Here is a 27141-nt window from a genome sequence, read left to right on the forward strand (position 1 = left end):
TTTGAGCAGTATATTTTTATTTGGGGTACCTGAAATTAATGTATTCCCTACTCCCACTTCCACCTCCCAACCCAGATGCACAAGCATAATATACAGCTACTTCAGATTTTTTACCAAGACTTCTTTTTGTATCTGGTACAATACTAAAACAACATGCCATGCTTAAGATTTCCAGGTAATGTTTCTCTTTTTTAGCCTCTTACTGACAGCACTTATATGGTCTTTTATTTTTGTAACCCTATGTCATTGTTAATTAGTATTTATCAGAACTTTAGGTGAAACTTTCCTTCATTCGTTCATTTGTTTGTTTTATTTTTGGTGCTGACTCAGATGAGGGTTTTTTGGTTTGTGTTTTTACTGTTTATTTTTGAGAGAGAGAGAGAGCGTGCATGTGCGCAAGTGCACAACTGGGGGAGGGGCAGAGAGAGGAGACACAGAATCCTAAGCAGGCTCCAGGCTCTGAGTGGTCAGCACAGAGCCCGATGCTGGGCTCAAACCCACCAACTGTGAGATCATGACCTGAGCCACCCAGGTGCCCCAAGATGAGTTTTTAAAGTTAGGACTTGCTTTCTATGTGTCTTATAAATTTACAGGAAGAGCCTTATCTTTAGAATGCCTTAAATTCTTCATGGGAGATGGTAGGAATATATTTAATTAAATGTGTGTGTGTGTGTGTGTGTGTGTGTGTGTGTGTGTGTGTGTGTGTGTGTGTGTGTGTGTGTGTACATATATATATATTTAAATAAGTTAAAGCATGTTTTATCATGCTTCACATTACTGCATTTTGTAGGTAATAGTGTTTTTACAAATTGAAGGCCTGTAGCAACCCTGCATCAAGCAAGTCTATCAGCACCATTTTTCCAACGGCATTTGCTTATTTCATGGGTCTGTCACATTTTGGTGATTCTCACAATATATCAAACTTTTCTTTATTATTACATTTGTTACAGTGATCTGTGTTCAGTGATTATGACTTGTTGAAAGCTGAGATGATGGTTAGCATTTTTTAGCAATAAAAGATTTTTGAATTTAGATATGTACATTGTTTTTGTAAGACATAATGCTTTATAGACCATAGTATAGTGTAAGTATAACTTTTGTATGCACTAGGAAACCAAAAAATTAATTTGACTCACTTTATTGCAATATTCACTTTATTGCTGTAGTCTGGAACCAAACAAACACAGCCTGTAATTTCTCTGGGTTTTGTCCAGATAAAAACATTTTGGTTGTGCTAGTTCTCAACTTTGGTGACAGGGCTGCATCTTACAAATTACAAGCTTGTATTCCACAGATTGATGAAGGTATGCTGTAAGACATTCCTGGTCAGAGTACTTCTTAACAAGACAAAATGTTCTGAGGACACTTGACCCAGATCACCTAACCTTCATTTACCACAATGAGTCAGTTAAAGAAAATGTTATCTGATTTAAATAAATTCGGCTATTACTTTGCATCCACTGTTATGTAAAATTAGCTTTTAAATCTTTACAACATATTTCTGCCCCCCCCCCCACTAAGATTTTAATCTTTTTGATACCATGTTTTTAATACTTGTTATGGTCCTTTTTTTAAAGACTCTAGCTAGAACTCTTAAACCTTGGGCAAAACCAAATAATTTCATTATTCGATTTCCCTGTTTCTTGTTACAAATTATATATGTGCACATCAGAGCAAGGTTAATTAGCATATGCCAGGATAGGTCTTCTCTACATTACCTTCATTTTCGGTGACTTCCTTTTCTCATTTAAATATGTTTCACTGAATATTTGCCCTGTCCTGTCCTCAAAGTATTTATAAATTCTCTTCTAAAAGTATTCAAATTCTTAAAATAGGAGTTTTAGGAATTATAATGGTTTTTCATTTCTAGGTTAAAAATAAAATGACAAAGGAACAATACATTAAGATGAATAGAGGTATCAATGACAGTAAAGACCTTCCTGAAGAGTATCTGTCAGCCATCTATAATGAGATAGCTGGAAAAAAGATATCAATGAAAGAAACAAAAGAACTAACAATCCCTACAAAATCAAGTAAACAAAGTAAGTATCCAAATCAACTGAATTCTGATTGTTCAGAGGAAAAATGCGGTTTGCTAAAAGTTTTTTTTCACTTGGTTTAGAGTAAGTCAGATACTACTCTAATGAAAAGTATTATGCAGTTTGCTGATCTGATTTTATGTTTTTCCACATTCTGAATAAAGATAGCACTGACCAATGATCAAAGAAAATGCTACATAATATTCATGATTTAGTGTGCATTTAATACATACTTGTCAATTAATGTGGTAGTAAATCTCAGCATGGATTAGGAGGTCAGTGAGACTGCTTAGGGAACCCCAACAGACAGACTTCAACTCTCAGTCTTTTCCTGCCTCCTCTACAAGCAACACAGTTCTGTCTTTTCATCTATTGTTACACATAAACAGAAACTGGAAGTAGGGGTGATTCAAGGCGATGCAGAAGGTTTAGGATTAAACTTCACATTATCTCCCTCTCTCCCGCCTCTGGCTGCCACCAGTCTGCTTTCTATTTCTATGGATTTACCTACTCTGGATATTTCATATAAATGGAATCACACCTTATGTGACCTTTTGTATCTGGTTTTTTAAGACTATATCTAATTAGTATTAATTGGTGGCATTTATTATTTTATAGTAAAATATCAAAGCATTTTTAAATGATTTATTTTTTAAATGCTAATAGTGTTTGTTGTTTCAGATGTAGCCAGTGAAAAACAAAGAAGACTTCTGTATAACTTAGAAATGGAACAGATGGCCAAGACAGCAAAAGCACTCATGGAAGCCGTGAGCCACGTTCAGGCACCTTTTACAAGTGCAACACATTTGGAGCATGTGAGGCCTATGTTTAAGGTAAGAGTTCTAATAACTTTTTTTTTTTAATGTGTATTTATTTTAAGAGAGACAAATGTGCGAGAGAGGCATAGAGAGAGGAGGAGAGTAGAATACCAAGCAGGCTCCTCACTGTCAGGGCAGAGCCTGATGTGGGGCTCAGTCTCACCAACCATGAGATCATGACCTGCCGAAATCAAGAATCAGATGCTTAACTGACTAAGTCACCCAGGTGCCCCAAGAGTTACTAATAACTTTTGATTGCAGTATACATTTATGTACAGTTTTGTTCAGCATGTTTTTAAGTTAAGGAAATATAGTGATCTCTAGCCCATTAGTGAGGACCTGGAAGCAAAAGCAATGTTATTTACGATACAGCAAATAAAAATTTTTTCTTAAAGAGAATGAGAAAAAGTGTACACTAATGGTAATTAATAAATGTTTGATCTTAAGAAATAAGAATAGAAAAATTTCAGAGAATGATCATTAATCCTTGGCCTGGTTTTCGTTAAATAACATCTATTTAATTAAGCCTTTGGAGTTACCTAAAATTTCTTGAGCTTCTGGCCCAGGATCTCCTATGTGGGTTCTGAGTATGCCTGGAGCGCAGAGAGTAGAGTGGAGAACAAAAACAAGCATTATTTACATTTATAGGTTGATCTAGTAAGAATGATACTACTGGTTCCTTACAATTTGATTGCCTATTCCTTCTTCATTTTCCTGTCCTATATTCCTACCCTTTCTCCAAATTGCAAGGTAAGCAGTGACTAAGGATTATAGGGAAGTAGAGAGTCTAGTCAAATTTGAAAAAGGAAACGGGGTCAAGTACATTCCAGTTTGTGAGACAGTGTGGAAAGATTGCCTGTGGAAGCTGAAGATCATAATTTGAGTTCTTTTTCGGACATTAAGGACACATATGCATGGGCAGTAAAAGAGGACTATAAGATTTCTATGCTTTCTTTTAGCTCTCAAGTTTTATCATTCTACTCTTACTTCAAGGTGTATGGGATAACTTTATTTCTGAAACTTGATGAAGAATTAGAGGATGGGGTGCTAGGGAGGCAGTATTAAATAGTGGAGTATAAAAGATAAGTAGCCTTATCTTTGGAAATAATGTAGAAAGTGATGTTAAAATATAAGAAACACTTTTTATGAAACATATTTTATACACCAGCTTCTCGTTTTGTTTTAAATAATCTTACACTCTTCTTTTTCTTCTCAGATGTGTTTGGTTGGGGGGCAGGTGGAGAATGAAAAGAGTAGGAACCAGCCATAGTTCTATCACTCAGAAAAAACTTCTGTTAATATGTTTATATACTACTTTCTTTGAACAGTTGTGATCATACTATGTGCAGAATTTTATAGTCTGCTGTTTCTCACATAGTATTTCCCCATATCATTAAAAATGCTTCATAAATAGCTTTTATTATCTGTGCTCTAGATTAGTTCTAGTTTATGCAAACATCTTCTAAGCTAGAATTAAGAATCTTTCCTTTCACCAACACTTCTACTGCCATTAACCTCTCCAGACATCCTCATTTCTTACCTTTAATATTGTAATGTCCTAACTAGTATTCTTATGTCTATTTTTGTGCTCCTCTTATCCATTTACAGAGGCCAGACTGATCATTTTAAAATACAAAATGAAATGTTGCCTTAAGACCCTTCACTGACTTTGCATGATACGTGATGAAATTAACACACCCACAACATCCTCTGGCTCCACCTGCCTTTCCAGCCTCATTGCTAGATTTCTTACATCTTGCTGTGCTGCAGTCACACTAACATAACATCAGATTCTAGAACGTCCTAAATTACTTTGTCTTCAGAACATTCTTATAAGCTGTGCCTTTTATGTAGAATGCTCTTTCCTTCTTTGCCCAAGTGGTTTCCACTTTAAATGTTACCTTCTCAGAGAGTTCTGCCCTGCTCTGCCCCTTCCAAATTTGGTCCTTTTAATAATGTGCTATACTTATCCTTTATTGTATTTTTAACAGTTGGTATTTATACATTGACTTATTTTAAAATTTAATATCTATCTCTTTACTAGACTTGAGGTAAGGGACTGTTCTGTTTACTTTTCTCAATATCTTGCACAATTCCTAGCTTGTAGTAAGTGCTCAATAAACAAGCATTGACTGGGTAGAGGAATGAATGAGAGGTTTCTAGGATGTGATATATTAAGGGATATAAATATTAAGTATCTTTTTACATACTGCCAAATTGTAGTTTACAAAGGATTACACAGTTATGAATGAATAATTGCAATGTCCCCTGGATATTACTTAGGGGTAGTTTGATAGGAGAAATCATTGTCTTTAATTCCTGGTGGAGTTAAACATATTTTTCACTGGCTTTAGAACCATTTATACTTCTTGTATAAAATATGACACAGATTTCTGAATAGATGGGCTGTTTCTTTTCTTACAATAGAATGTAATTTATTACTTCCATGTGGTACTTCATATTTTAAAAGTATTGCACCTCATGTGCTTCCTAAAGCATCTCTCTATAGTGGCAGTCCAGGTATTGAAGAGGACGATAGTGAGGTTCAGAGAGGCAAAGCTAGGACTAGAAATTAGGTACTACGGTTTATGTTCCTTTGTTTAGGGATTATATACTTCTAAACTTTCTGATGTTACAAACATAGCTTTGGGTAATCCTGTTTTCTTTAATAATCTTAAAAACTTTTTAGATCTTGGGGTGTCTGGGTGGCTCAGTCAGTTGAGCATCCGGCTCTTGATTTTGGCTCAGGTCATGGTCCCAGGGTCATGGGATTGAGCCCCCCATCATGCTCTGTGCTGAGTATGGAGCCTACTTGAGATTCTCTTTCTCTCTCCCTCAGCCCCTCTCCCCCACTCACATACTCTTTCTCTCACTCTCTCTAAATAAATATTTTTTAATTAAAAAAATTTTTTTAAACAAAAACTTCTTAGATCTTTTGAAAATTCCAGTTGTCATGTAAATCTTTTTCATCTCTATGGTTATATAGTTTTGCTTCATTAGAACTTATTAAAAGCAACAAATATTCACATTAGACATACATGTTTTGATATTAGAATTTTCAGTAGTCCAAAGGTAGTCCTTTTTGTTTATTTTACATTACAGTTTTACTAGGTATTGAGTGTTACTAGTAAAATTTAGTGTTTGTTGGTTTTCACAGTCTATAATGAAATATTTTATTGAACTATATTTTTAAAGTATTGCCCAACTAGGAACCAGAGATATCACTGATGTTTCAATGTAAAATATTTGACTACAAAAAAAGTAAGTCTAAATGATGTCCAGGGAGCAGGTTAAAAGAAAGAAGAGTAATGTACTTGTTGCAAGGAGAAAATGACTGAAAGGATCTGCTTAGAAATAAACAGTCTGTGAATTGCTGCAGGTGACAAAGCTTGTAGAGAGGGAGGTTCTGAAGGTAAAGTTAAAACTAATACCATTTCTGGATATTGGCAATTCCCATTGATGTGAATAATTTATAGATGCTGTGCTTAAAATAGGTCTAAGGTCCTTCTACTGAATTTATAGTCCTGCTGTACCACTTATTGAGGCCCAGGCAACATTGCATAGTTTTTCCCCTTTGTCCAAGAAAGCTGTCCAAAAAATATGCCCAGGAACTCACTGTTTTTTTTTTTTTCCCAGAACTTCATCAAATCATTTATTTTCTGAAGCTTTGAGAAATATTAATGTAGTCCTATCATAAAATTTAATTATCACTTGATGTTCATGATATGCCTTAAATTTTTAATTTTTCTAGTTGGCTTGGACACCTTTTCTGGCTGCGTTTAGTGTGGGTCTGCAAGATTGTGATGATACTGAAGTAGCCTCTCTTTGCCTGGAAGGTATAAGATGTGCAATCAGAATTGCATGCATTTTCAACATTCAGGTAACAAAGAATTTCGCCTTTGTAGCCAGTCTGGGAAACAAATTACTTATGTCATGACTATAGTTGCAATTATTTTTTTATGTCTGACTTACTAAAAAGTAATTTCGAGTTTATGATGGAATTTAAATGAATCGTAATGTTTAAGTTTACAAGAAGCTGTGACAGAAGGAGTAGTTCTATATTGATGTGTCTGGAATTCATCAAAATAACTTTGGTTTGCAATTTTTTTCTCTATACAATGTCAGCTATATACAAAATTCCTAAGACTTTGAATTTCTATATGTTAATTTGAATATATTATTTAAATATGTTGCATGTTCACACTTATTGAATCATATTTTTTCACATTTTATGTTTTTATATATTTCATTTAAGCCTAAGAAAAGCGGTCTTAACAGGAACCAAGTATCTAGTACTTGTTTTTCATGAAGACAGGCCCCTCTAGTAATTTATATACTTTGTCTGATAATAAATTGTAGCCAACGCTTGCTTTTTTTTTTTAAACCCATTTCACATTTAATTATGAACGTTATGTCTTAAAAAGCACAGCCTAGCTGTAGAGAAAGAATGGGCAAATTTATAAACCTGGTTTCTGCTAGTCCACACAGTACTTGACACATAAGTACTCAATGAATATTTGTTTTACTGTATGAATTCATTTGTCATCACTGAAATCTCATCTTGATTTGACATCCCATCTCCATCTCTAATTGCCTTTAGATTTTAGAAATTCATCCTTTCTACTTCATTTATCATCTTAAAAAAAACAACACTGTAGTTTGAGGCATGTGATTTGTCAGTTAAAACTTACTAAATAACCATGTGAGTGTACTTTTTTCTTTTTTACAGCTGGAAAGAGATGCATATGTCCAAGCACTAGCAAGATTTACCTTACTTACAGTGAGTTCTGGTATTACTGAAATGAAACAGAAGAACATTGACACAATAAAAACACTTATCACAGTGGCTCATACAGATGGAAATTATTTAGGAAATTCATGGCATGAGGTATAAGCACTTTATTTTCAAGTTTGCAATTTGGTTTATAAAATAATTTAATGTTAAATATTCTGGCAAGCTTAATTGTTTAGGGAACCATTAATTTAGTACATTCAGGGTAAGTTTATTTAGCTTTTTATAATGATTTATAATATAGCCTATATTTAAATCCTGGCTGTATATATTTAAGTATTTTTGCAAACATTTTTAACATGGAATTTTAAAAAGTTTTTTTGTTGTTGTAATGAAGATTCTGAAGTGCATCAGTCAGTTGGAGCTTGCACAACTTATAGGAACTGGAGTGAAACCTCGATACATTTCTGGAACAGTACGGGGCAGAGAAGGATCTCTTACTGGAACAAAAGATCAGACTCCTGATGAATTTGTGGGTCTGGGGCTAGGTGAGATAATTTTTTAAACTATTTTTATGAAGTATCAAAAATTATTAACCTGTTCAATATAAGTAACTTTATTATAGCAGTGAAATGTAATTAGAGGGACACGGTGAAATGCCCTTTGGCTAACCTTTTGAGGAAAACCAAGAAAAGCATGTGGAGACCTAAGCCATTTTTGCCTGGTCTAGTTTGCAACATAAGTGACCAGACCCTTAGTCTTAATCTCAGAGTTGGGGGTAGTAAGAGAAAGGTGCAGTTTCAAATGACCTGTTTTTTTAAGACTAAGCAGGTCACTTAAACGAGTGAAGGCTTGTATAAGATGATAAATACTTGGGGCAACTGAAGAAAGAAAGCATTCATATCATATTTTTTAAAGGCACTATGCAGACCTAACCAAACTCATACTGGTATGGAAACTTTCCCATGGTTCCTTGTGAGCTAGGTGTGGCCAAGAACTTCCAGGTTTAACCCAACAGAACAAAGGAAAATATTAGTGAGAATGGCTACAGAAGAACCAATGACACTATACATTTTAGTCATAAATGGAAAGAGTTCCACCAGGGAAGAAGCAACATTTAGACTGTCTTTGACTTTGAACACTATATTTTGGGGTGTGAATTCATTTGTATTTTTTCCTTACTGTGTGCAAGTTACTTTAACTCTCTGAGCTTCAGTTTCCACTTCTGGAAACTAATGGCAATATCTATTTACAGAGTTGTTAGGATTAAATAAGATTATGTATAAATGGACTTAGCACAGTGGCTGGTATATTAGTGGTTTCTGGATTGTTCTTTATCCATTTTCCCCATCCTACTTCCATCTAAGAAATCTAGAGATCCAAGTTAAAGAGAGCAGGAGAGAATACACCTGAGATCTAGGAATATTTACCTTTTACGGTTTTGTACTGTAGCACTGTATATTTGGATGTTGTCTTTTTGACTTTTAATGAATTCTTGTTGCTCTCAGTAAAAATTCTTAAGAAATCCAAAAGAACTTCAGGTTTGAAAAAATGATCCATAGGGAAAGAAGAAACACCAGGACCATGTTGTGGCTTCAAGTTGGGCTGGGGACATTAGTTCCCAGCGATATTTCAACTGTGGCAGCCAGCAGTGCAGTTCTGCTACCCTAGTTGTATCTTAGATCCTGTGGTTCTGGGAGGTGAAGGTATAGATCTAATAACTTGGTGACCCAGCAGCAGGATTTAGAACTACCTGAGCACCTTCACGTAACCTGGAATCCTGAAATACAGATGAAGGCTGTTTACCAACAAGTGAAATGAATGTGGACCGATTGATTCAATAACTTTTGAATGGCTTTTATTTTTGATTGATTGATTGATTGATTGATTGATTGATTGAAAAAGCCTTTGGAATGTAGGAAGGCTAAAATAATGACAGGTGCAAATTGCCAGGGCTTAATTGTGGCAAGTAACAACAGTAGGTTACATTAAAAATAAAACATCAGTGGAGTATTTTAACTTTTAATTAGTCAAACAAGATAAATAATGATACTTATTGATCATGTTTCTTAGTATACTTAAAAATGAATTAAAATTAATTTGATCACTGTTGTTCTGCTACTTAAGTTGTACAGATATGAGATGACCTTCCTTTCACTTCAGGAAAAGGGAATTTACATAAAAATAAACATTCATTGGTTCTGGAAATGAAATAAAAATTTTGGGCTTCCAAGCCATACTCTTCAAGCAACTAGCCATAGTCTTCCAGCTGTCTTTCATGCTTTATCTGTTTTTCTTCTTGGGCTGCTCCATTCTCCATTCATTCCTGGTTGGTTAGCTGTCTCATTTTGGAGTCTGCATCCTAGAGGGATCCATTGTGTTGACTTGGCTTCTGTTGGGCAGAGTCCTCCCTTCAGGCCATCTCATTGGTTATCAACTAGCCCATTGTGGCAGATTTCCACCCCTGTCCATCTGTGCCCTGTCACTAACTCAGGCAAGAAATGTTTTCTCCAGCAGGACGCTGTAGTCAGAATTTAAGCTAGAAGAGGATGTAGTACAGACATTTGAGCAGGTTTTATCTATCGATCAATCAATGTATCTATATTTTTTTAAATAAATTAGTATCCTCTTTTATATTCCATGTAACCACATTAACTGGGCTGAGTATATGTTAATCTGATTTTCTAACTGATATGCTATAAGTCTGTACTTCATCCTTTTTGGAAACATGAAACTTAGTTACTAAGTTACTTAGTTACTAAGAGTACATAGCATATGGGGGCACCATATGCATCCAGTTAGCAACTCTTGATTTCGGCTCAGGTAAATGATCTCATGGTTTCTTGAGTTCAAGCTCCATGTTGGGCTCTCTGCACTCACTGCAGGGAACCTGCTTGGGATTCTCTCCCTCTTTCTCTGCCCCTCGCTGCTCACACTCTCTCTGTCTCTCCCTAGATAGATAGATAGGTAGATAGATAGATAGATAATTGTGTATATAATAAAGAATACATAGCATATGATTATTAGAATTATATGCATACTGTTCTTTTAAGGTGTATATCAAAGTTTAAAAATTCACTGGGGGGGGGGGCACCTGGGTGGCTCAGTTGATTAACTGTCCAACTTCAGCTCAGGTCATGATCTCATGGTTCATGAGTTTGAGCCCTGCGTGGGGCTCTACGCTGACAGCTCAGAGCGTGGAGCCTGCTTTGGATTCTGTATCTCCCCCTCTCTCTCTGCCCCTCCCCCCACTCACACTTTGTCTCTCTCTCTCTCTCTCTCTCTCTCTCTCTCAAATAAACATTAAAAAAAAATTTTTTTTTTAATTCATTGTCTTGGTCTTATAAATCTTAAGTAAATATTCACAACACCTACCTCTTTGTTCTTAGTTAATCTGAATATTTGTGCTTTTGAGCAATTTGGTAAAGCTGAAACTATTAGCCTGTTACGTTACGGTGTCATACAGATCTTTGATTTCACGTGTTTCTGAAATAGGTTCTTTGGATTGCTAAACATTTTATATATTTTTTTACTCCTCTAAATATGTTTATTAATGATTACAGTTTACTATGTAATAATAAAAGCTCTTAAATATAAAAATAAAAGCTTTCCAGAAAGGACATGAAAGCTATGTGGTGATTGGCATTATTTTTTCCCATAGATTTTTCTTTGTTGAATTCCTATAACGTGATCGCGTGCTTCAAGTGTTGCTTGACACTGTTTCCCTAATCACCCCAATTCTCTGTCATTTATATCAGGCTTTCATCCTTGTTCATTTGTATTATAGAAATAGACTTAGTCTTTCTAGCTCCATTATCTTTTCCTGTTTCACTGTGTTCTACAGATACTACCAGAATTATTTTTTTAGAAAATAGATTTGATCATGTGAGTCTTCTGAAAGGTCTGTTCCTTATTTTCAATGGCAGTACATTAAACATGGCAGTCAAGTGTTCTTCACATTCTAATTTTAGTTTATCTTTCTCTCCCTCTTTCTTGTCCCCTGCCAGATCTTCAACTTATGCAAGTGTGTTAAAACATGGTATTTACTTGCATCCTTCCAGAGTATATGCTGCTCCTTGTACCTAAATTACTTTTCCTTCTGCCTCCTTTCCTATGTGATCATCTTTCTAGGTGCAACTTGATTTAATAGATCATCATATGTGAAGCCTTTCTATGAGCTAACATCCCTGTTCTCCCTTCTTCTATTAAAATTAGTTCTATTTAGTAAAATTTGTATTATATGTCATTAGTTTATCTCAGCCATGAAGTAATTATTACATTTTACTAAAGTTGGTTATAAGTCTGTCTTTCCTGGTAAATTATAAAATAAATTCTGTGAGGACAAGGATCACGTCTTTTTCATTGTTCATTTCCTGAAAGAAAATTTGAGTTTGGCGGCTTTAAATAATATCATCTATTATGGTTGTATTCATAAAGGCATTTAAGTGTGTGGTCATTTGAGTCAACAAATATTTAACATCTGCTTTGGACTTAATATTGAGGAAGGTAGAGAAATAACCAAAAAAAAAAAAAAAAATGTGTAACTTGGTTTCTTGCCTTAGGTAACTTCCTGTTGTGCTGAGAAGGCAACATTAACACATGTATAGTAATTTATGTGAAACTTAATGGAAAAAATTCCTGATTTGACTATTATTTATTTAAGTAAATGCTTAGTTCAGAGGAACAATGGGATGGAATCCTTCCTGAAAACTCAAATTGGGTTTTAGTAGATAAGTTTTAGATAGTCAAGGGATGGCCTGAACAGAGACATATAATGGCTAGAATGTTGAAGGGCAGTGCCTTAAATGTTAGGCTTAAACAATTTATGCTTTATCCTGCAAGTAATAGTAAGCAAAATGAATGTAATGATTTAGAAGAGTTAACCTGACAGGAGACTGAGAGAGAGGTTGAAGAGGGGAAAAATTAGCAGCAGGGAAAGCAGTCAGTAAACTGTGTCTATAGTCTGGGCCTGAAATTATAAGGGCCTAAACTGAGTAGGAATGAAAATGAAGAAATGATACCAAAAACAGGTCAGACGAAAGATTTAGTAACTGGTGGAGGAAGGGAAAGGTATCCAAGGTGATGGAGAGGTTAAGAGTTTGGAAGTTGGGGAAATTGTTCTGCTGTCCAACATGTGGGACCAGTTTTTGAGGGAAAGAAAAATAATTCTTTTGAATAAGGGGATGTTAGAAAATACAGGTATAATTTCCAATAAGCATCTGTAAATAGAGGACTGGAGATTAAATGACAGGGAGATCCAATCATATGGCATTGGGAATCAACCTAAGAAGATAACATTGGGAGTGCAGTTAGTGTTATTTCTTCAACATTAAGGGAAAGTGTGCCTAGTGTGATTAATGTTGTGATCTAAATTCTCAGTGCCCTTAATTTGTTGATCTTTGCAAGCACAATTTGTCTTTATAACCATCCATGTCTGTATGCCACTTAGTATAGCTAATTAAGCACATTTGGCTTTGATATAGGTCCCTGAGGCCAAATAGGTCACTATTCACCAAAAGCTTTATTTCTCTCATTAGGAAAATAACTGATTTCAGAAATATGTTTTAGAACTGTAGGTGTATTCTTCCACTGAATTATTTTCAAGCTGAAATGACTCTCTTTTTATGTGTGGTAGTTGGAGGAAATGTGGACTGGAAGCAGATAGCAAGTATTCAGGAATCCATTGGAGAAACCAGTTCTCAAAGTGTCGTTGTTGCTGTAGATAGGTAAGGTATTTATTTTATTCCCTTTTTGAATGAATACAATTATTATTCTGTAGCATTTAGATATATTTTGCTCAGTAGTAGTAAAAAAAAAAAAAAAACAACACTATTGCCAGAATAACTTTCCTGAAGCAATTAAGACTGTATTGTGATATATTGCAATTTACATGATGAAATACCTATAATTTTTCTCTATAGATCATGGAATATAGGAAGGAGATAAACAATATGAAAATTGAACTTAAAATAGATATTAGTGGGCATTAGGGAAATGGTAATCTTGATGAAAAAGAACACATTTTATGTCTTTTATAGAAAACTAATTGCTCTTACTATCCCTGTGTGAAAATGGAATGTAAAGTGTCTTCAAGTCCTATTTGATATGACTGCATTATGAATAAATGAAGGATTTGGTGGCAATTCTCATTGCAGACTTCTTTGGAAAGGACTTTGGAATTTGTATATTGTATACACTATCAAGTATTCCTCGTATTTAGTTTGTTTTCTAACAGTAAACCTATACTAAATGTTCTTTTGAAGGTTAGGTTTTTCTAGGTGAGTGCCCAAATATTTGAAACTTAACATTTTTTACATCACTGATACTTAAATTGTTTTTATTGCTTCTGATGAAACTTTAAAAAATATAACATGTATTTTTTTTTCTCGGTGCTTGGAAACTTACACTAATCCATTATTTTACTTCAGATAAAACATTTTGCTCTAAGTACAGACTGAACTAGGGTGTTCAGTGGCTACTGACCTTGGAAAACATTCCAAATATTCCTTGCAACTTTTTCCTTGAAAAAGAACTCTGTAATGTCTGTTTGCTGACCTTTTTTTTTTAGGGGAAGGAGGTCATTTACCTTTACCTTGTGAAGGCTGAAGAAAGATTGTGTATCATCTGACATGTGCTGTGTAACTTGAAGGCGTAACAACGTGCTTGGCACTTTGCAAAGTGCTTTACATGTATTATTTCATTTAATCCTTCCACTAACCTCTTGAGATGAGTAGTAGTAGTAGTAGTGTCGTTAATTTGCAGATGAGGAAACGGAGACAGAGGGGGATCAAATAACTTGCTCATCCCCACAGTTGATCTTGTCTTGATTATTATTGTGATAATCGTTTCATCCACAGAGAATTTGAGGAGTGGTGCCAGGACATACGTTCAGGCAGCATATCTCTTGAGTGTACACTCTTATCCTCTCCACCTCTCTGCCTGCATGTACAACTGTAGAACAGTGTAATGTCTCCCCTTCTGCCATCACGGTAGCTTTTTTCCAAATTATTTTCTGGACTTGCAAAAAATCCTCTTCACTATCATTATGAGAATTTCTTCAGGCAAGAGTCAACATTTTACCTATTTGTTTCCATAGTATATTTTATATGACCATACCAAGTTCTAATTTACCTATATATCCACTGTTTGTTGCAGGGAGACATGTCTCTCATTTGAACAAATGATATGCCTCTCCATTTTAAGAATTTAAGTATATTTTAGAGGATTCTTAACACAAATTCTATTAGTACTTTGTTGTCTCAAATTCATCATCGCCAGATAACTTCTATGACCATAAATCCAGTGTCCAACTTTATACAAAACCTCAATATTGAAATTTTAGCTCATAGAGAAAGCATTAAAAGTGACGTCTTTGATTTTATTATAAGATTATATTCTTATTTGGTGCCTTTCACTTTCTCATTAAATTTCTTCTGTTTCTGAATATATGAGTTTATTTTCACATGTAATATCCTGACTCTAATTCATAAGCCAAGTCATTTAGATAACCTAGATATTCAAGACAGTGATGCAAATATTGTCAGGCATCACCCTGGAAAGTTCTGTACTTGTCCTGCAAAAAGTAATTTTCTTGTCCTTAGGCCTGTTGTTATGAATAATCTGTTATGACAAGTAAAGAAGTAAACATGAATAATCAAAGTAGCTCTTTTTTGCTTAATTATGTATAGCTTCTGTTTCTTAACAGAAAACGTATATGATTCTACTAAAAGCTGTAAGATGGGTATCTGAATTCCACAAAGCTTCAGAATAACATTCCTTCCAAGGTCTCTAATTTTTTCATGTGGAAGAGACAAAGGACACCCTTTGGAGGACCCACATGCCCTGGGGCATGCGTGTTCCCCTAATGTAAAAGGAACCAGGGCGTATAGGCAAATACTCTTGCTATGGTAAGCAAGAAGCGGGATCAAAGCTGCGGAGTCTGTCACACTAAAACACTGACTTCCAAACTACCTCTTGGAATGCATTTTTGCCTTTCAGAGCGTCACAGTGGAGACTGATTAATTTATTATTTAAAATGAAAGTTGTCCCATTCAACCTCAGACATCTCCATTAAAAATCTGTGATTTGTGTTTGTTAGCTCTTTGTAACTTGGGCTTTGAATATGATGGAACAAATAATATATGTAAAATTGTTTCATTCTATTAAAATTTCTCCTACATAAAAAATAAAAAGTGAAAGTTTTAAGATGATAAAATTTTCTCCACTTTTGTTTTAGGAATCCCAAACCATTAGAATTTAGGAGAATATGGGCTGTTTAATCTATAGTACCTGATCCTTAGGATTTGCTAGGGTAGAATTTGTTAGACATTGCTAAACTAGACCAGGTTAGTATTACTAACCTGTGCAGGAATAGGTTTTGTCCAGGAATGATTTACTGCTAAAAGTGAAAAAACAGTACCATAGTTTTTGTTTTTATTAACTTTAAGCACACCAAATCTAGCTTTATACTGGCCCATCTCACACTTTGGAACATTCTGTCACCTATCAGAAAATACATGTAGCTCATCCCCAACTGTATTTGCTCACAAGCGTCTTCCAGTTAGGTCTAAGAAATAAGTGTTACCTCTGATATTTTCACTGTGAAAACTTTTTACATAATACAGTAATTTAGTCTGCCTCTTTAGTGCATACAGTTTAACATGTATGTGATTCAGAATCTGCAGGTTTTGTCCCCCTCCCCTTTTTTTTTTGTGTTGCCACAGTGCTTTCATTTTGTGGATGAATAGTAATCTATTCTATTTTCCTGCTAGTACTTTCCAGAGCATGTCTTTTAATATTAACACACAAGGTTCTCATGCGTCTGTCCTTTGCTTTTCATACAGGGAATGTAGAGTCCATTTCCTAGACTGATTTTGTGAAACATAGCTCTGTTCTCCTGCCTTAGTTTATGAAGGCTTAACTTTAAATGCCTCCACAGACTTCTGTGCTCTACCGTATGGCTTATCTGTAGTGGAGCATTACTAGACATAGAGTGACCCCTCAGAGGCTACCAAAGTGAGTAGGAATTTGAATGCCCTTTTTCAGGATGCATGCTCCCCCTAACTTCTCCTGTCACCCTGAGTCTATAGAACCTGTCTGATTGCTACTGGTATTTCCCTGTTCTTGTTCACCATTATTTCAGGGCCTTCAGAGAATTTGTTGCTTCTTTCCCCTGTAGTTGCATATAATCTCCCTCTCTGCTTCTGTTCTTTATCCCTTTTACTCTTTGCCATATGCTTCCTTCTCAGTTAAAGAAATTTTTTTTCTTTTCTTCCTTTTCCTGTTTCTCCTATATACTATCTAATTTTTTTTTCTTTTTTTTTTTTTTCAACATTTATTTATTTTTGGGACAGAGAGAGACAGAGCATGAACAGGGGAGGGGCAGAGAGAGAGGGAGACACAGAATCGGAAACAGGCTCCAGGCTCTGAGCCATCAGCCCAGAGCCCGACGCGGGGCTCGAACTCACGGACCGCGAGATCGTGACCTGGCTGAAGTCGGACGCTTAACCGACTGCGCCACCCAGGCGCCCCTATACTATCTAATTTTTATATGTCTCTGTTTGTGGTATTTTTTTTTAATAGCCATTGCCTATGAGAATACAGTAGTTTGAGAAATCAGCTAATGACATTTATAATGTGCACTCTAGCAGTCTTCATTTTTGTTCATGTGAGAACTTTGTAGGCTTTGTATATTTTTAGTTTCTGAATTCAGTCTATCCACTGGATTAAATGGGGACTTACTATTCTATTTTTTCCCCCAGATTGTGTTCTCAGCCAGATCTTTGAAGTATTGTTTTGTTCTGACAAGAGCAGTAGAGGAAGTTTTAAAATATCCCTTTAGCAGATCAGTTTCTGAGTTATCATCTTGTCAGTTTTTAGGCTGTTTTTCCTGTCGTGTTTTTGTTACTCATTGCCAGAACACGTGGAAAGACATTCAAGGGCACTAAGGTTAAAAAACCATTATATATTCAGAACATGGATATAGTGAACATAATAGGAAAAAACAATAGATTTTTTCATGTTTTGCTCAGGTTAAGTGTGAGGTAATACAGCAAAGTAGTTAAGAGAGTGGATTCTAGAGTGTGCCCGTCTCGGTTTGAATCTTGGCTGTAGCACTTACAGGTTCTGTGACGTTGAGGAAGTTATTAAAATACCTTTATGTGTCAGTTTCTATGTTGATAAAATTGAAAGTCTACAAATACCCACTTCACAGAGTATTTGTGATTATTAAATGAGTAGATACATATAAAACACTTAGAATAGTACCCACCTTGTAATTGTTGGTAGCCATTACTGTCACTATGATTACTTTTATTTCTAAGTTTAATATTTGACCTGCTCCCGCCTTTAAGGTTTCCATTTTGTCATGCAAAGCCTATGGTACACAATTTAAATTGAATATCAGTTCATCCTGGAAGTCACATCGAACCCTCGGTTACAAACCCAGAGGATGGGTAAAAATGCAGACTTTTAAAAGAGGGCTAATATAGTAGATTTATGCTGAAATCTTCTATGAAACTTTGAAACAAAAATTGCTGAGTGAAGAAATCTGGGCAAAGCTGGACAGCATATCTTAACTCTAAATATTTGAATTTTCTAAGAAAAGTTATTTAGCCACTTCTTGGTTAAACGATTGGAGACTATTTTACAAGTTTCTCTTAAATTGCTTGTAATTTAATATAAATGAGTTTTCTAACCAAACATATGATACTTGTAAAAAAGTCGAAATTTCCATTTTAAGAATGTGTTTAATGCTAGTAGATAATCAGGAAAAATGAAAAACCTTCTGTTTTGTAGTGTGCCAATGTTTAATTCGTTTTACAAATTGATATTTTTTTATTCTTAGAGTTTCATGAGATACCCATCTAGTGTTTGTAAATTTACTAGTAAAATTACAACGATATGTTCTTACTTATATTACTGAATACGAAGGAGGGACGGAGGAACATCCAAACTATACTTGTTATTAAACTATATGATAAAATATTCATTTGACTACCTGATGTTTTTTTTCCCTTAAAACAGATTTAAAGTAGGTAATACCTCAGGCTACTTACTTCTGAATTGATGTAGCAGAAGTCAGACTTTATAAATTTTTGAATTATGGTTTTCTTTCTTTAGAATATTTACAGGGTCAACAAGGCTAGATGGAAATGCTATTGGTAAGTATATACATTTATTTCACTTACAAATTGGTTTTTTGGCTAAAAAAACTTGAAAGCTGAAAAAATGTATATCTGTTTATATTATAGTGGATTTTGTCCGTTGGCTCTGTGCTGTGTCTATGGATGAATTACTTTCCACGACACACCCAAGAATGTTTAGTCTACAAAAAATAGTAGAAATATCATATTACAACATGGGAAGAATAAGACTGCAGTGGTCTCGAATTTGGGAAGTTATTGGTGATCATTTTAATAAGGTATTTGAATAGTTAGAAGATACGCTTACATTTGTAATATTTTTCATGTTTTGAAATTCCTTATAATGTAATTGAGGCTTTTTCCTATTCTAGCTTTTCTAAATTACATTTTTCTAATTGAAAATAGAAAACCGTTTGAATCCTGTTTTTCTTTTTAGAAGTGATTACCTTAAGTTTTAAGAATTTAGTTAAAGTGTATTTTTCTTGTTGAGAAATATTATCAGTACACCTAGTGTCTTTGTGGAGAATCTTAGGATTTACCTGTCTGTGCTATGAGTTCTATACTTTTTCTAAAAGAAAAATGAAGAGATGGATTTTCACTGCTGACATTAGCACCCTATATTTCTGTTGCCATTACAGGTTGGCTGTAATCCTAATGAAGATGTAGCTATTTTTGCAGTAGACTCCTTGAGGCAATTGTCAATGAAGTTCTTAGAGAAAGGGGAGCTTGCTAATTTCAGATTCCAGAAGGATTTCTTAAGACCTTTTGAACATATAATGAAACGAAACAGGTATTACATTTGTTGAATTGCTTAATATCATAAAAATACTTTATTATTTTCCACAGAAGGGGGAGAAACAGAAGAAAGGAAAAAAAACTGATGGGTTTTATCTGTGTGTATATCCACGCAATTATATTAATATTTTAGGTCCCCAACAATTCGAGATATGGTTGTACGTTGTATAGCACAGATGGTTAATTCTCAAGCTGCTAACATTCGGTCCGGATGGAAGAACATTTTCTCTGTGTTTCATCTAGCTGCATCTGATCAAGATGAAAGCATAGTGGAACTTGCATTCCAAACAACAGGGCACATTGTCAGTGAGTATTCTTCTGGCTGTGTTCAAGTTAAAAACAAAACAAAACAAAAAAATGTGTTCCAGAGATAATACAAGTGTAAGATTATGGACCTGTTATGGCTTTAAGTTTACTAAGTTTTGCCTGTAGAAACAGAGTAAATAATGACTGTAATACTGTTATTACATTATTATAGTTAACATTTATTGAACGTTTACTGTATGGCAAACACAATACGTACTCTGAATGTGTTTCCTTCAGTCTTCACGACAGCTCTATGAGATAAGTATTTTCATTATCCCCTTTTTAATAGATCAGGAAACTCGGGCCCAGTGAGGTTAGGGTGAATGATGGAGTTGGGATTCAAAGCCAGGGAAAGGCTTTTGACCACTATGTTACACAGCCTCCTTTGACTGTAAAGGAGAATGAAATACTTAGGATGTAAGTTAAGCCTGATTGAAAGATAATGATGACCATTATCATTTTTTATAGATTAAGAAACTGAAATACAGATGGGTTAAATGTCATTCAAGATCTGCTGATTCAGTACCTACTGTGTACTGTCACTGCATTAGGTGCTGGGTTTATAGTGTAAACAGAACACAGACCTGTGTCCCTGTCCCCTACTACTCAAAGCAGTCAAGTAAGCGGTGATGACAGACGTGACGCCATGTCTGTTAGACATCGAAACCCTTAACCGTTAAGTTATGCTCTTACATCTAGGGGTTGATGTTTTTTGTTGCAGGTAAGAATAATTGAAAAATTATAATTATCTTGATATATTTTCCACCCTTTTAGCTCTTGTGTTTGAAAAACACTTTCCAGCGACCATTGATTCTTTCCAGGATGCAGTGAAGTGTTTGTCTGAATTTGCGTGCAATGCAGCTTTCCCAGACACAAGTATGGAAGCAATTCGACTTATTCGCCATTGTGCAAAATATGTGTCTGATAGACCTCAGGTATAGCGTCATTTAGTAAACAAAATTATGCTGAGTATTTATTTCCAGTCTGAGATAGAAGTTTATTTGGGAATCCAGGGTATATGAAGCATTTATTTTTCAGTAAACCCCAAAATTATCTAAGCTTGATTCTGACTGAAGTGTTTAGAAATGATAGCTATTATTTATTAAAGGTGTCAGGTGTTTTTCTGAGTATTTCACATGTATTAACGTGTTTAGTCTTCTAAACTTTATGGGATAGGTAGTGTTTATAGCCCCATACAGATAAGGCATCTGAGGCACAGAGAAGTTAAAAAAATGTCTCCATGGTTGCAGGGCTAGTAAAGGAGACCTAGGGTTTGAACCAAGCCTATGTTTTTAGCCATTTCTGTATACTGTTTCCTACATGTTGTGCTGTGCAGTACTGAAGTTGACTATCTGGGTGATTGTAGGCTTAAACAGTGAAGTAAAAGGTCAAATTGGCTGCCAGCCTTATCTTGCGTATCTGAATCTGTCTCTGTAACTGTCATCAAGAAAAGTGGTGCATTACAGAAAGATTTTACTGCACACCAACTTGGACCTATGGGGTGCTTAGTACTTTTTACATACATCAACTCATTTGACCTTCACACTACCCAGGGGTGGTTAGTGTGGCTGCATGGTGTCATAACCATGAAATGATAAAAATGGAAACCTGATTTAATCTGGCGTAAAAAGCAGAAAAGCTCGTGGCAGAGTTGAAGCTGAAACCAACTTTTGAATTCTAGTCCAGTGCTCTTTTTAAGCAGTTGTAACCTCCATCTTTTTATAAATTGTTATTTATCAAAGTGCTGACTTTGAATTTGTAAAACATTTAAAAAATTTGTTTGGTGAAATATTGTACAGGTGTTATATTTTGCCTTAAGTATATCTACCTTTCTTCTTGAAGGCTTTCAAGGAATACACAAGCGATGATATGAATGTGGCGCCTGAAGACAGGGTGTGGGTGAGAGGATGGTTCCCAATTCTCTTTGAGTTATCCTGTATCATCAACAGATGCAAATTAGATGTAAGAACCAGGTAACAATCAGTGTTTGTAACTACAATTTTGAAAGGCTCATTTTGACTTAAATTAACTTTTCTCATGTGAACACAAGTTCAATAGTTAAAGGCCCTAAGTCCGTCGTAAGTCAGGTGTTTTATCAATATAGCAATTATTAGACAGATTTTAAAATATGTTAAATGGAGCAACAGTAAAAATGGAAATACATTACTTTTCCTTAACATTTTCTTATAGCATCCTACTTTGAGTTTTAGCTTCTGTGTTCATTTGTTCACACATTCTATCTTTTCATATGTTTGTTTCCAATTAGAAATTGAAGTTAGTGGCAAAATTTATTTTATTTCCTGATGAATGCTAGAAGAATCTCCAAATGCACACGCTTGGTGGATTTTAGATAAAGAACCATTTCTCTTTGAAGACTGGTCAGTTACAGTTTTGAATAATGTAGGTCTATTAAAAAGAAGTGAGATCTTTCAAAAATACATTCTCATTAAAAGATCTATATGAATGTATAGTCCATTTGCAAAGAAACGATTATGGATGTAATGTAACTGGATAAGCATTCAGTATGTACTTCTCATGTTACAGCTCCTGTCAATCCCATAGTAAAATTTTTATCATAACTACCTTTTTGACTGCCAAATTGAAATTGCCAGTTTGTATATCCTGTTATCTGTCAACAAGTGCTTGAGGCATCGTGAGTTCAATTTTGTGTTTAAATAAATTCCTTCTTTTATGTATCCCATCTTCTTTTTAGGGAGAATCATTAGTCATTTCGGCAATTAACTTCATTGGATTTTTAAACTATACCGGTAGTACATACAAACTTATAACATATCAATGATAGAACTATAATGAAGGAATGAATTTCTCCTTCCTCACTTTATGCCACAACCAGCCTCATCCCCATCCAAGGTTAAGTGTGATACATATCTTAAGAAACTTCATTTTTATTTGTTATAAAAAGAGATTTTTATAAAATTAGGTTAAGTAATCCAAAATAAGACTCAAACCTTGGGAATTTGTCAGAGAATTCAGTAATCATAAGAACTTATACAGCATTTTATTTTGCATTTAGACATTGAAGATTATTTGGCAGTGGACCTGTTAGGAGCTTGATAAACTTCAAGATAACCCCTGATTCATATTAATCTAAATTATTAAGATTTACAATTTTCTGTTGTCCAGCCACCTCAGTGGAGCAACCAACATATCATGATGGACAAGTCTTATAAACTCAGTACCTCCTCACTGCCCTTGTTTGTTTGTAGAAATTTATTTGACAAAGGACCTACCTGCTTTCTTAGCTTTTGAGCCTGTCCTTGTCTGGGATCATCCTGCTTTCCTTCTTGCCATATCCCATGTTCAGATAATGGATGAGTTTTAGTTGTTAAAGAGAAGAGAAAATATATATTCTAGCTAGTAAAGGAGAGGGAAAATATGAGTAAACTTTGTTCAGTAATGGCTTTTTCTTATTTCATTCCAGGATTTGTAAGGGCTGATATGTAGACTACATTTAAAAATGTAGTACCATGGAGGAACGTGGGTGGCTCAGTCAATTAAAGGCCCAACTCTTGATTTTGGCTCAGGTCATGATCTCACGGTTGTGAAATCAAACACCACGTCAGCTCCACACTGAGCGTGGAGCCTGCTAAAGATTCTTTGTCTCTCCCTCTGCCCCTCTTCCCCACTCATGCACACTCTCTCTCTCACTAAAATGTAATGCCATGATTTGTGTAACAGATTAATTACACAGTACTTTCACATATGTTTTTATTTGATTGCCTCAAAATTCTATGGATTTAGGATTGGTTCATTAACCTAGGGTCTCAAACACTATTTTTCCCTATATCAGCAACTTAAGTATTGCTTTCAAAAAGACTTCTTGAACAGTGAAAATCCTTGGAAGCCTCTGTGGATTTGTGTTTGCTTTCGGGGCCTGGAAGAAACAGGATTCCTCTTACCCTAGCTGTGGGAGTTGGCATCCAGTTACTTAGAGTGGGAAGAAATGGATTTCAAGCTCAGGAGATGGAGGAAAAAGGAGCCTTGTTCTGTTGTAGGGAAACAAGGAGTTTTGATAGGCTTCTCCCACAGAAGAGAGGGTGTTTCTTCTGTAGGAATTTGTTTACTACGGTTTCCTTACTTTTCGTTATATACATTAGATATCTTATGGGTCAGATAAAGTGCTGTGAACTTACTGTAGGACCAAACTACTACTATGTTACTTTACATGTTTATTTAACAAATATTTATTTAGAGCCTGTTATGTGCCAGACTTGTACAAGGCCTGGAGGTAGCACAGCAGTAAATGAGCTGGACTGTGAACCAGTCCTTACGGAGTCTTTCAGAGAAAATTTTATTATGGCTTATCATCAGACATTTTAGAGAAAATTTTGTAATGGCTTATCATCAGACTTTTTAAAATATAAGCCTTTTCTAAATGGAGGGATGCCTATATTTTGTTAGAAGAAAATAACATATAGAGAAAAGATCAAGCTTTTTAATGGTTACCTGAAGGCATTATTATTTAGAGGAAGATAATAAAGAATCAGGAAGACAATGTTGAGTTTTAGTTTTAACACTTAAACAAAAGATAGTGAATGTGATACTAAGCAGTTTATTCAATAGATACTTACTGTGTGCCTCATGGGTGACAGGCATTGCTCTGTGCCTAGAATACGGTGGGCAGCAAACCACTCACATGAATGTCATAGTCAATCAGTTTTATAATTCCTTTTGTTTACAGATGCTATATGGACAATTATAGTGTTAGCTAAAAAGTCCTATAAATTTTCCAGAACTTCATTTTATGATGATCTTTTGCAATCTTTATTACCTTTTACAACTTTTAAATGTGGGAAGGGTAGGGTGGGAGTGAAGGAAAGATGAAATAAAACATTTTAAGGCCAAGGCTTTTGGAGTTTTTCCCTACAAAATGCATCCTAAAGAAACCTAGTTTATAGCTGAAATTTCCTTTTTTTTTTTTTTTTAAACGTTTATTTATTATTGAGAGACCGAGAGACACATGAGCAGGGGAGGGTTAGAGACACATGAGCATGAGCAGGGGAGGGTTAGAGAGAGTGGGAGACACAGAATCTGAAGCAGGCTCCAGGCCCTGAGCTGTCAGCACAGAGCCCGACGCGGGGCTCGAACTCACGTACTGTGAGATCATAACCTGAGCCGAAGTTGGTCGCCTAGCCAACTGAGCCACCCAGGCACCCCTATAGCTGAAATTTCTTAAAATTGAATGTCACGTGTTAGTTTAAAACTATTTCTAAACTTTTTCACTAGCTTTATGAACTCTGAAAACTATTTTAAGAGGGGAATCTGATGCAGCATGCTTTTTTGTATTCCAGTTTTTCTACTTGTGTTTTATCATTTTAGGGGTTTAACAGTAATGTTCGAAATAATGAAAACTTATGGCCACACTTACGAAAAACACTGGTGGCAAGATTTATTTAGAATTGTTTTCAGAATCTTTGACAACATGAAATTACCAGAACAGCAGACAGAGGTAAGAGAAAATGAAATTTTATTTAACACAGTCAAGTTAAAAGGTTCTTAATACTTTCCCTAATACAGTTTACTATTTCAAATTAAGGACATGGAAAAGAAAAAAAACTAGAGAATTTTTCATTATAATAAAAGGTATGTCTTTATAAATAAAGAACAGTATTTGGGGATAGAACTGAGTTAATGAATTGGTTGTTTTCAGTGACTTCTGGTTTCTTTTGTCTTTTAAAAAACATTTTTTAAAAAAATCTTACTTCTGAGAGAGAGAGTATGAGCAGGGGTCGGGGGGCAGAGAGAGAGAGAGGGGTACACAGAATCCGAAGCAGGCTCCAGGCTCTGGGCTGTCAGCATATAGCCCGACACGGGCCTCAAACTCACAAAATGCGAGTTCATGACCTGAGCTGAAGTTGGACGTTTAACCAACTGAGCCACCCAGATGCCCCTGGTTTCTTTTTTTCATTTTAATATTGCCACAACTACAAATACCAGTAGTTTTCTTTTAGTATTCATAGTGACCTCTTATTCTGAAGTGAATAAAGAATACATAGTGATGTCTTATTTTATTTCAATGTATTTTACTACAAACCAATTATAGTATGCGTTTCAGTAAATGTAGGGAAGAGAGAGCCTCAAGTTTTCTTATTTTGTCTCATACAGCTATATTAAATGCAAACTTTGGGGGCTCTCTGGCCTGTACAAAGTTTTACTTTAGATCTGTGTTTTTTAAATCTACAGGTAGACTCTTACTTAAAAAGTCTTATTAAGTAGACGGATGTATATGCACTGTCACAAAACTGTATATGAAAATATCAGTCCAGATTAGTCTTTATATACTTGAGAAAAATAAATTCTTTACTTTGTATGGCCTTATTCACCATTTACGGTATTTTCAAGAACCATACTTCACAAAAGTTTTATTTTAAATTTATGCTAAACCCATTTGGATAAATTCTTATCATTTTCTTCTTGTTTATTTCTCTTTTATATTCTGTCATATTCTAGAGCAAGGCCAGCTGTTGTTATTCATGCATATTGTTTTGAGAAGTCATAATGTTAATAGCAAGACGATTCAGTGGTAATTTTTTATAATCAAAAATAATGCAAAAAATAGTTAAAGTATTTTATATATAGATGGTTATGGAACAGTGGAGAAAAATAGATCTCTTACTGAGTTGAAGTGAATATTCTAGAGGGAAGTGAGTGCTCTGAAAGGAACGTGAACAGACTTAGCTTTTAAATATGCAAAATTTTTTTCTTGAATTCTGGTGGTTGATGAATGGTCTGACCTTCTTTTAACAACTTTTCCCCCTAGAAAGCTGAATGGATGACTACAACTTGTAATCATGCACTTTATGCAATTTGTGATGTGTTCACCCAGTATTTAGAAGTACTCAGTGATGTACTTTTGGATGATATTTTTGCCCAGCTCTACTGGTGTGTGCAGCAAGGTAGGTCTATAGCAAATAGTGACACAAAGTGTTAAATACGGCCCTGGCAATACATAAATGAATTGCTCTTTTCTTTTCTAGACAATGAGCAGTTAGCACGATCTGGTACAAACTGCTTAGAGAATGTTGTTATTCTGAATGGTGAGAAGTTTACCCTAGAAATCTGGGATAAAACTTGTAACTGCACACTGGATATCTTCAAAACCACAATCCCACATGCGTAAGAAGATTTTTTACTACTTTATATTTGTATATTGAATGATCGACCTAAAAAGTTTCATAGTAACTAGTGATTTCTTACAACAGAAATCCTTTTAAAAATACCTCAGTGTTCCATGAATTTGCATTTATTGCAAATCAGACTCCTATAAGCCATAACAAATACAAATA

At 35.0% G+C, this 27141-nt stretch overlaps 1 protein-coding gene across 1 annotated transcript in view; it reads left to right on the forward strand.

Moving 5' to 3' along the window:
- The window catches only part of ARFGEF1 (ADP ribosylation factor guanine nucleotide exchange factor 1), a 149835-nt gene that overhangs the window by 100845 nt on the left and 21849 nt on the right, over positions 1–27141 (forward strand). Inside the window, exons 18-32 of the mRNA XM_030303807.2 lie at positions 1871–2042; positions 2721–2872; positions 6609–6737; positions 7587–7745; positions 7987–8137; positions 13225–13315; positions 18711–18751; positions 18842–19011; positions 19372–19523; positions 19662–19834; positions 20609–20769; positions 21677–21807; positions 25175–25304; positions 26616–26751; positions 26833–26971. Of these exons, the coding sequence (XP_030159667.1) occupies positions 1871–2042; positions 2721–2872; positions 6609–6737; positions 7587–7745; positions 7987–8137; positions 13225–13315; positions 18711–18751; positions 18842–19011; positions 19372–19523; positions 19662–19834; positions 20609–20769; positions 21677–21807; positions 25175–25304; positions 26616–26751; positions 26833–26971 (2087 nt within the window). The remainder of the gene's footprint in view (positions 1–1870; positions 2043–2720; positions 2873–6608; positions 6738–7586; positions 7746–7986; positions 8138–13224; positions 13316–18710; positions 18752–18841; positions 19012–19371; positions 19524–19661; positions 19835–20608; positions 20770–21676; positions 21808–25174; positions 25305–26615; positions 26752–26832; positions 26972–27141) is intronic.

Source organism: Lynx canadensis, chromosome F2 (genome assembly GCF_007474595.2).
Source record: "Lynx canadensis isolate LIC74 chromosome F2, mLynCan4.pri.v2, whole genome shotgun sequence".
NCBI lineage: Eukaryota > Metazoa > Chordata > Mammalia > Carnivora > Felidae > Lynx > Lynx canadensis.